We start from the raw sequence: 10,625 nt of genomic DNA, 5'->3' as shown, positions 1-10,625 counted from the left end.
ATTTTAAAAAATACTTTCATTTCAAAAATTTTAAATCAGTGTATACTTTCTCTAATAGAGAAGTTTTACTTTTTAGATTTATTATAAAACTAATGTATCTATACTATAATTGTACGGATACATTAGTTTTACAATAAACCTAAAAAATAAAACTTCTCTTATAATAAGGACCAGAGGGAGTAGATTATTTTCTTTGTTTATTTTTGGTTACTCCATTCAATAACTAAATTAAAATGATTAATAAACTCCACTTAAAAATAAAAAACCTCACAAAAAATGCCGAAATTATTATACCAAACATCGTGACCCGAGTTCGAACCCAAAATTTCAATGAATTTATTTTTAGTAAATTTACCACTTCATCTATTAGTTTAATTTTTTAAGAAAAACAAATTTTACTTATCTTACGAGCTAATTCCGAATGGACCTGGATCCTCTCCTTCACCCCTTGTCTCCTTCTCTCTCCTTCCCCATATCAGCCACTTGATCAAAGATCAAGGGTTGGTGCAGCGTAGCTCGCGTACGCGCGCGCACACAGGATCACAATATCAAATCCCCCTCTCATTTCTCCACTTTCTTTCTCTCTCTTCGTTTTTCTCACTCTCACGTTCTCTCTTCTGTCTTCTCCCTTCTCTCAAACTTCATCCTCTTCTCTTTTTCTTTCTTCTTGCTTCTGTTTCTTCTTTTTGCTTCTTATTTTTTTTGGGTTTGTTATTTTGATTTTTAGATGGTGGTGGTTGATGATTTTTGATTGATGAAGATTGAAGGTGATGGTGGGATTTGTAGAGATTATGGATGATGAAGTGTGAGTGTGTGAGTGTGGGATTTGTAGATTTGATTTGCTTCATGGATTTAGTTGGAGATTATTGAGGCTTTAGATGGAGCTTGAATAGTTTGAATTTTTTCTTCTCATGGATTTTTTGGGACAGTGACAGTATTTGTGTTGTTGGTTGTTTTCCAGATTGATTCATCAACTCCATGGTTTGATTTGATCAATGTTTTTTGTTTTGTGACAGTGTTTGTGTTGTTGTGTTCCATGTTTGCTTCGGAGAAGAAGAAACGCATATGAGGAAGGAGGAGAAGTCAAAAGTTTGTTTTCTAGCTTGTTTTGTCAAAATAGATTTTGACCGCAAGATTGATCTAACGGGTCAGGATTGGAGAAGGAGAGAGATGGAGACAGTGGGTGATGGAGAGAATCCGGATCCATTCCGAATTACTTATCTAGAAAGCAGCTGTTAATGTTAAGAAAAAGTAATACTCAATTGTTGAATTTGAATGGAAAACGCGTTATTTAAATAAATGTATACTACGTGTTTATTAGGCATAATTTGATCATTAAATTGAATCGATTAATATTACTAAGTTTCAAGTCTTTGTTTCTTCCCTCCTCTCATTCCATTTCCATCAACAACCAAACCAAAAGTCGTAACCGTAACCGTAACCTCTCACTCCAAACCAAAATGTCTGACGGATCATCATTTCAATTGCAGATACTTGACGGAACTAACCTTAGAGACCTCGATCTATCACTCATCGTTTTCGATCGTCCGGTTACCGGAGCTCAAATCCTCCACATTGCACATTCACAAGCTTCTCCTTCTTTCTTCGATCTTCCATTTCCCGATCCTCTCAAAACCGCTGCTCTCAACCGCCTCAACACTAACTCCGACGCCGAACCTTTCTTATCCACCGAGACTGAGTATCAACCTATCAAAGCTTCTCAAATCCTCAAACTCTACATCGCCGCCATCGCTGATGAACTCAAAGGTTTTTTTGCTCATTCCTTCTAATGCATATTATTATTATTATTATATTTATTTATTTTTATATTATTATTTATTCTAATATCGATCCATAATTCTAATTGATTTTATTATTTAGTTTAGTTTAGTTCAATTGCATTGATTTTTCTAATTTTATTCACTGATTGTGTAATACTGATCTATAAACGCGTTGATCAAATTTGGACTGAATTTGAAACGAGTAGTTGGTGGACTTGGATTTGACTTTGGTAGGAGTAAAAATTACTCTGCACCTGTTAATTTAGTGTTCTCTTCTTTTTGCATATGGAACATCGTAACTTAGTTGAACTTTTGAATAAATATTCTGTTGGCATATTTTATATTGGTTAAACCACAAAATCGGTCTCCGACTTTGTAAGACACTCTTAAATAAGCTCCTAAAGTTATGAATATTTTAATATTTTTAAAACTCTCAGACTCTGTTAAATTTTATTCATGTTAGTTCTTCACAGATTCAGGGACCAGTTTGATGGTTTAATAGATTCAGGGACCTTTTTGAAATATTCATAAAGTCGATGATCTATTTGAAATGTCTTACAGAGTCAGGGACTAATTTGGTGGTTTACTCATTTTATTATATTAAACTTTTACAAACAAATAATTATTAAATAAACCAACGATTTAGTCTCTAAACTATATAAATATAAGTAGTCTTTAAAGTATATAAACTTCGTCAATTTAGCCTCAGCTGTACGAGTGAATATGCGTTAAAAAGGTCAATCCCTCCCCTACGACTAAGATGTTAGACACTAAGTTGACATAATTTCATATACTTTAGGAACTAAATTGATGGATTTCAGATATTTTGTGGACTACTTATTATATTTACTATATAGTTTAGAGTTTAAGTTAGAGAGAATGATAGTTTAGAGACTAAATTGATGATTTATTCACTAATTATTTCTTCATGTTTCTGAAAGAAAACAAGTAAAATATTTCTTACATTGGATTTTTATTGATCTACAGCTAATCCTCTTGTTCTATCAATCTTGGATGGAAGTACTCTTCGTTTGTTCTTTGAAGACGAGGATGATTTTGCCATGTTAGCAGAAAATCTATTCACTGACTTGGATGTTGAAGATAAGGGGAAAATCAGCAAGAGTCAAATTCGAAATGCTCTTGTTCAGATGGGAGTCGACATGGGAGTTCCTCCTTTCTCAGGTTCACTTTATTTTTCAGTTTGATGGTTTTGTTTGTTTTTCTAGCCATTCTGGTTGTTCTTGTTTCCAGCTGAATTTATGATAGATATCTTGTGATTGTTTTGTGTGATGCCATATGCAGTCTTGCCTATTCATTGCATTATTATTGATATTTTGTTTCTATGACCCTCAAGACTAAGATGCAAAGCACCACAGTTCACTGATTCCTATTTCTTCTTGCCTATGTCATCTTGATTAACATGTACTTTAGGCCTTGTTCTCTTCTTCAGAGTGTAAACTTAATCCGATAGATGTAACAGCCAAAAAATTGTCTGTTCCGTTGAATTGTCTTTAGATTTCTATAATTGAGAAATTGAGAACTGGCTTCAATTAATGAGACTTTTAGATCCTCATAACGCACAAGTGTTATGTTATTGGAAAATATGGGTGTAACTTCATGTGCTTGTGCTGATTGTCCAATCTATGTGTTAATGTCTTTTTTGTCATTGTCAATGTTGCAGTTGGTTTGATTAACAGTGTGGATATGCACAAATTTATATCTTTACAAAGGAAATTTTGACCTATATTTTTCATTGTTTTAAACTGGTCACTGTTAGTGATGTATTATGATAGGAGGGTTTGTTTAATTTGTCATTGCTATGCATGTCAATTACCTTGGTCTGGTAAAACAACTTTTTTAATATAAATAAGCAGAATATCCTCAGCTAAATGACTTGTTGAGTAAACATGGAGTGGATGGAGAAGAAGAACTGGGTCAGGCACAATTTGCACAGCTTCTGCAGTCTGTATTACAAGATCTTGAGGTGGAACTTTCCAAAAAGAATTTTGTTTTCATCCAGAATGTCCAAGTCATAAATGGCTCTAAGATAAGACAGGTATTTTTGTAGATTATTTAAAAAATATTAGGTTTCAATCGTGTATCATTTTTTATATCTATACCAAAGCATCTACATTTTGCAAATAATGACTGCCGGGCATCTTTTTTGGTACCTATTCCCAACAATTGTTTGAGACTTTAGAAAGTTTTATAAGTTAATAAAATAATGTCATTTATCAATCATGATTTATGTGACATCTTGAGCTCTTCGGTCCAGTCAACTAACTATTATTTATCAACTTATGTTTTGGACAATGCCGCAGCTATTGGCCAATGAAAAGGAGTTAAACAGCTTTGTAGAGAAAGCAACACAGGAGAAACCCAATGCAAAGGGTGGTTTAGGAAGCACAGAAATAATAAGGAGCTTCCTTGAGAGAAACACTAAGGAGTTGGGTTTACCACTATCTGAAAGTAGCGATGCAGCTGTTCTTTTTTATGATTCTGTTTTTGCTGATGTAGCCAAAGAAAAAGATGGTGTGGAATTAGAGAAAGAAGGCCTGGCAAAACTTTTGAAGGATATCTTGGAGAAAATGGCAGAGCAACTTGAGTTGAATCCAGTATATCAAGAATTTGCTTGAGGCTGATGAATTAATGGGTTGTATTTCACATATTTATAACTTCGTATCATTGCAGGGCTTTTGGGATTTGCATCCCACCCAGTGGTGTATATTGTACAATGATTTTTACTTATACATAATAGTACCTTAAATAGTATGTTTATGATACTATAATATGAATTGCTACTTGGTTTTCTGGACTTGAATAATGTCATCCACTATGATGAGTCAGTGTTGAGTAATGTCAAACATTCGTACTATCATGTGCTACTGAATGACTACATAATACGAATTAGGGTTCTCTCTATTTACTCTCTCGCAGTGATTCTTCTCTCCATTACTAAATTTTGGAGTGATTTTAATTTTTAAGAGTATTGTGGATAGCATTCATGAATTGTTTCAAACCGGTTGCATAACCAATTGCATGGTTCCAATTTAAGGACAATTTGAAACCACCGCACTTGAGACGTGTCACCTGTCATTTCAAAATCTAATGCGAATTAAAGATAAATATTTGTTGTAGTAACATGTAGAAAGTACGTATGTGGTTGTTTAGGCTCTGTTAACTTTGTTTAAAAAAAAAAAAAAAAAAACTCTATTTTCATTGCTTAAATTTTGTCTTAGTTTTATTTGCTAACATTGAAATACTAGACATTCATTTTAAAAAATTTACATCTTTTTTTTTTACAACAAAAAAATTTACATCTTATTTACAGGTTAAAATGTACACATATTTAAAAAAATAAAATTGTAAAGTTTTTCACAAAATAAATATGCGATATCAAATGTCAAATTTGTAGTAGTTACACGTCTTAAATTCTTCTCTATTTTCGTAAGTAGTTGATGCGCACAGATGTGAGTGTTATAAACTCTAATATTCGATTCTTTTTTTTTAGTCAAGTAACCTAGTGACTAGAATTTCACTTTTTAAAGTGAAATAGTGGGTGTATCAGGGTTCGAACCCTGATTCCCGCATTTTACATGCAATGTTCCTACCAATTGAGTTATGTTCACGGGAACTAAATTATAAAAAGAAATTATTTACCAAATTATGAGCTCACTTAACTTTTGCTTCAAAGACCAGCAATTACTAAGGAAAAGACAATCAAGACTTGTGATAACTGATAAGCACCCTTTACTTTAGGGGGCAACTTTTCCCAACCCCACATTTATAATTTCTTAAGTCTCATATGCCTCCATGGTGCAATTTCCTCCCTAACTTTGCCTCCATGGTGCAATTTCCTCCCTAACTTTGCCTCCATGGTGCAATTTCCTCCCTAACTTTTTATGCTTTAGGCTTTTAGCCTTTTGGTGCTCCGTGGTGCAAATTACAAAGACAGGACCAACGTTCACCCTCACAAGATGTTTTCTCTCCCCACCCCCCGTGATTCTTTTATACCCCCCAATATTCCGATTTTGCCCTTGCAAAAAATTTCGGTTCGCAGAAACCGAATTTTTTCTAGTACAAATTCAAAGTAAATTTCGGTTTTCAAGGCAAAAAAAACTTCGGTTTCTATAAACCGAAGTTTTTTGCAAAGGTAAAATTGGAAATTCAGGGGGTATAAAAGAAACACGGGGGGTGGGGAGAGAAAACATCCCCTCACAAATCAGCCACATCCAACAAGACTACAACTACAACATCCAAAATTATGGGCCACTTGTGTTTATACCCTTCACAATTTAGGAATTTTGTTAAAAAGAAAAGACAACGACAAAGCAAAAAACAAATATCCATTGACCTTTAGTTATGAACTTTCCTTCACCAATCATAAAATGGCCCTTTTTCTGTTCATATTCGTTTGTCTGTCGATGATCCCAATACTTGATCCATAAATGGAAGAAAATAACTTTGTGCTAAGTTTCATTCATTCAGTCTTATCAAAAAAACAGTTTCAATTATTCAGACTTAAAAAAACACAAACCAAATACTACTGCCACAACAGGCTACATAAAGCACATTATGTGCATTATAACTTCCAAAATGAACCTTAATATAACTTATTAAATATAGCTAAATATCTCTGCAAAATAGCAATATAAAACCTAAACATTCATTTGAAACATTTATGCGAAGACTAACAGCTATGCTTGGTCATATCATTCATTGCCATCTGCTGCCCGAAGTGAACCAAGTTGAACAGGGGCTTGAGTCGACACCACTTTGGATGATCCATAGGATGTTACATCAACACCTCCAGCCTTCTCTTTCTCAAGCTGCTCTTTAATCCAGAAGTATGTAATTCTCAGCCCATCCTATAATATCAAAATTTAGATGCTATCAGAAAAAACAAGCAATCCCATTAATAGAAACCAATGAAACACAAACAACGGATATAACAGAAAATACGATAACATCAACACGGACGATCTCTAAATAAAGGACATCACATATGACACAATACACGTGCAAATGTATTTGTATGGGTGGGCACACAAGTGCGCTTGCTCGTGCACACACTAACAAGTCCATATATGTTTGTGAGATATCAGTGTTGTCAAATAGCAACTATAGGTCTATAGCATAGAAGAATTTGAACAACCCATTGTTTTTCCGTGATAAGACAATTTAGCCAATCTATAGCAGTGTACTGGAATTCAAATAAACCACTATTTTCCGAAATTGGCAACACTGGTCTATATATGATAACCATATTAGTTAAGAGCATGTGAGGAGTTATTTTTGACAGATCATCTGGTTGTATGGTCAAGATTAACTAACCCCCTTGCACTCTCACTTAATACACAGTGAGTTATATAAATTTAAGTGTCGTGAACTCCATCTACCAGACCTAATTTGAGTGTGAGCTATGTTGTGTCCAAGCTGAAGTCATGTCTAAGGCGTGTCCAAGGTAAAAATAATAACTTTTTAATAGGACATCTGATAAGAAATATTTGACACATGGAACCAGTGTTGGAAATATGCCTGACTGACACTTTCAGAAGGAAAAGTTTGTTTGCTTCATAGATTGAGACAAAATCAACAAGCAAGAGAGGAGAGAAACAAAACAAACTGCAAAACATATAAGGCCTACTACAAAATTGAACAAGTAAGAAAGAAAAAGCGGAAGACTTTGAGAATGCATCTCAAGAAAATAGAATGACAGGGAGTATATCTCATTCCATAATTCTTTTCTTGAAGATGAGTGATAAAAACTGGTAGGGTTTATAAGACAGAACAAAAGGATAATTCTTTTTATACAGCCACATTAAACTGAATCATCAGAAGTCAAAACCAGAAATAAATTGTATACCTTCAACTTCATTGTTGGAGCCCAGCCAAGTTTCTCTTTGATAAGTGTATTGTCTGAATTGCGGCCACGGACACCCTCTGGACCAGGAATGTGCTGTATGGGTATGCTTTTGTCCTCAAAGCTAAGAACAATCTCAGCCATCTCATTCATGCTAACCATTTCGTCACTTCCAATATTCACTGGCTCTCGGAAGTCTGATTTAGTCAATCTAAAATGAAAGGCGGAAGAGGAACACAATGCTAAGTTTTACCGCGGAAATAGAATTAACCGAAAAACAGGCATATAGGAAGCTAACATGTGCTTGACTTTATAAAAACCGTTTTTTTTTATATATATACAACAAGGCAGATCTTAAGATTTGCGAGACGCTGATTCCATTCTATGTTGATTGAGCTAATAACATTTATTAATGTCAGAACAAATATAGATTTACAGTTGTAATTGCGAATAGAAATTATTAATGGGAAATGCTCTCCATGGGCTACATTTTCATCATTCATTAAAACATAAATCCACAATTTAAATTTCAAAAATCATTAATTTAGCTGAAACAACCACAAGATCAGCACGATCATATACCTCAGCACGCCTTCAACACACTCGTCAATGAAGGTGAAGGATCGTGTCTGCAATCCATCTCCCCACATCTCAAATTTGTCCGTGGAAGTAAGTGTCTTTCGACAAAAAGCAGCAGGAGCCTTCTCCCTTCCACCTGTACAACAAAGCGACAAACTTCTTAAATGCAAAATGATACAAAATAAAAAATGACGGTTAATTTATTGATTTAGTTAAGACAAAGACACAATGCAGAATTTGCAAATCAGTTGTGAGCATACCTTTCCATGTACCATAAGGGCCATAAATGTTATGGAACCGCCCAATGCGGCACTCAATTCCAAAATCTTTGTTATAATGCTTGCATAACTCTTCTGTTGCAAGCTTCTCCAGCCCATATGCATCTTGTGGCTAAAAAAATTCATAAAATTTAATACATTCATCCTAATCCTAGTGTGCAAATGAATGACCAGCATAACTGAAACAATTAAAAAAGAGCGGCAACAAACCTCAGCAGGCCATGCATCAGCCTCCTTCAAGCTCACATTCGTTTCCAGCTGTTTAAATTCAGGGTAGATACAAGCACTAGAGGCATAAAAAAACCTACAAAAAATAAAACAATGTTTGTGACAAAGATAAGTAACAATTAATTGAAACCGACAATAGAACATACATGTTTAATCATTGACATCAGTATCTCATATGACTAAGACCCTATTTGGATAAACAGCTGAATTAAGTGTTTATCACATAAAGTCGAACTACTTTCATATAAACTATCTATGAAGCACGAACACTTCTCAGATTAGGCGGACACGTGTCAACCGACACTTATAATTACATTGAACTGTGTCATTTTCTCAAACTATTATCGGTGTCGACGTGTCATTGTCCGTGTCCGTGTCCGTGCTTCATAGTAAACTATAAGCTTTTTTCATAAACTATCATTGAAAGCATGTTGAAATTAGATAAATTTGCTAAGCTGTTTCCGTAAACTCTCAAAAACCGTCATACAAATGTTTATGTCAATAAATAAACTGAAATAAGTCGATCTAAACAGACCCTAAATCTAAGATAGCTAACCTCTTAACACCATTAATCCTAGCAGCCTCAATCATGTTGAAACTAATCATAGTGTTGTTGTACATAATGACAGAGTGGTTGGATTGGATAAAACCCATACCACCCATATCAGCAGCAAGATTGAAAACATGATCCACATTCTCGGTAACTTTGAGACAGTTATCCATGACCCTAAGATCAACAAGATGAAACTCATGACAGAACATGTCTTCAGTCATGTGTTCATTTTTCTTCCAATCAGAAGCAATAATGTAATGCCCTTCGGTCTTAAGACGGCGAGCAATGTGTGAGGCAATAAAACCACCAGCACCAGTTATTGAAATTCTTAGCTTTTCTGATGGCCAATAAGGCTCTCTTTCAAGGTTCTGGTAAGTGTATGAACCATAATCGTTTGTTCCAGAACTTCCCATTCTGAAAATCACATGAATCAATCAGAAAAACACAAAATTTATAAGAATTAAGCAACAAAAATTTTTTATCACAGACAAAAGAACAAACATTGAAAATGCAGTTTTTAAGGAAGAACAAGACAGAGAACAAGAATGTGAACCGACACGAATTAGAAGAAAAAACAAAATACGATACTACGACATATCCCAATAAAAATGCAATAAAATAAAGGAAGCTATAAAAAAAGCACCATGTTAATAGCAAAATTAGAGGGAATTATTGAAATTGAAGAAACATTAATAAATAAATTAGAGAAAAGAGAGAGAAATGGGAATTTAGAGAGGAATAAACCTGATGATAATGATAATGAAGAAGACAAGTATGAAAGAATTGATTTGATTGTGTTTAGAATCTGTGTCACGGTTATATATAGAAGAGAAATGAGTGTTTTTTTTTTTTTTTTAGAACAGAAATGAGTGTATGTAGTTGCCATCTAACTTAAAAACAAGTTTAATTATTCTATTGGTCTTTTAAACAAATTTTAGGTTTTATAATGATCTTTTAAAGAAAAAAAATGTTCGGATTGATCCCTTAAAGAAAAAAAGATTTGGATTGGTCCCTTAAAGACATATATTTTTGTCATATTGGTCCTTTCCGTTAAATTTTAAGTCCAAATATAACAAAAAATTCCAATTGTTAAAATTTTAAAAATTAATAAGGTTTTTGGTGGACCACTTACACTTAATGACATCCACAATTCAGTCTACTAAAACTAACGTTTTTTGTAAAAAATTGACAGAAAGGACCAATTGTAAAACGAATGTGTCTTTAAGGGACCAATCCTGACCTTTTTTTCTTTAAGGGACCATTGTGAAACCTAAAATATCTTTAAGGGACCAAAAGACTAATTAAGCCTAAAAATAATAAGTTGAGTGTCAAAAAAGTAAAAA

The 10,625-nt window shown here is 33.9% G+C and overlaps 2 protein-coding genes across 2 annotated transcripts; one reads left to right on the top strand and one right to left on the bottom strand.

The window, feature by feature from the left end:
- The first annotated feature begins 595 nt into the window (after nucleotides 1–595).
- LOC123890547 lies at nucleotides 596–4,596 on the top strand. The gene is made up of 4 exons (XM_045940184.1): nucleotides 596–1,767; nucleotides 2,769–2,963; nucleotides 3,656–3,837; nucleotides 4,103–4,596. The coding sequence occupies exons 1-4, from the start codon at nucleotides 1,461–1,463 to the stop codon at nucleotides 4,415–4,417; spliced, it is 999 nt and encodes a 332-aa protein (XP_045796140.1). The 5' UTR covers nucleotides 596–1,460; the 3' UTR covers nucleotides 4,418–4,596.
- Nucleotides 4,597–6,244: 1,648 nt separating this feature from the next.
- LOC123889674 (GDP-mannose 3,5-epimerase 2) lies at nucleotides 6,245–10,207 on the bottom strand. Its single transcript, XM_045939112.1, has 7 exons — nucleotides 10,027–10,207; nucleotides 9,286–9,696; nucleotides 8,712–8,805; nucleotides 8,484–8,613; nucleotides 8,227–8,359; nucleotides 7,648–7,855; nucleotides 6,245–6,649 (listed from the first exon to the last, which is right to left on the bottom strand). Exons 2-7 carry the CDS (start codon nucleotides 9,693–9,695, stop codon nucleotides 6,494–6,496), a joined length of 1,131 nt encoding a protein of 376 aa, XP_045795068.1. The 5' UTR covers nucleotide 9,696; nucleotides 10,027–10,207; the 3' UTR covers nucleotides 6,245–6,493.
- Nucleotides 10,208–10,625: the final 418 nt, after the last annotated feature.

This window comes from Trifolium pratense, linkage group LG6, assembly GCF_020283565.1.
Source record: "Trifolium pratense cultivar HEN17-A07 linkage group LG6, ARS_RC_1.1, whole genome shotgun sequence".
Lineage (NCBI taxonomy): Eukaryota > Viridiplantae > Streptophyta > Magnoliopsida > Fabales > Fabaceae > Trifolium > Trifolium pratense.
This window is presented reverse-complemented; position numbering and strand designations above follow the sequence as displayed.

Coding starts and splice junctions, on each gene's coding strand:
- LOC123890547 (XM_045940184.1), top strand. CDS start 1,461: ATGTCTGACGGATCATCATTTCAATTGCAGATACTTGACGGAACTAAC. Junction 1,768..2,768: donor CATCGCTGATGAACTCAAAG/GTTTTTTTGCTC, acceptor ATTGATCTACAG/CTAATCCTCTTGTTCTATCA. Junction 3,838..4,102: donor ATGGCTCTAAGATAAGACAG/GTATTTTTGTAG, acceptor ACAATGCCGCAG/CTATTGGCCAATGAAAAGGA.
- LOC123889674 (XM_045939112.1), bottom strand. CDS start 9,695: ATGGGAAGTTCTGGAACAAACGATTATGGTTCATACACTTACCAGAAC. Junction 8,614..8,711: donor CTGATGCATGGCCTGCTGAG/GTTTGTTGCCGC, acceptor GAATTTTTTTAG/CCACAAGATGCATATGGGCT. Junction 6,650..7,647: donor CTCCAACAATGAAGTTGAAG/GTATACAATTTA, acceptor TTGATATTATAG/GATGGGCTGAGAATTACATA.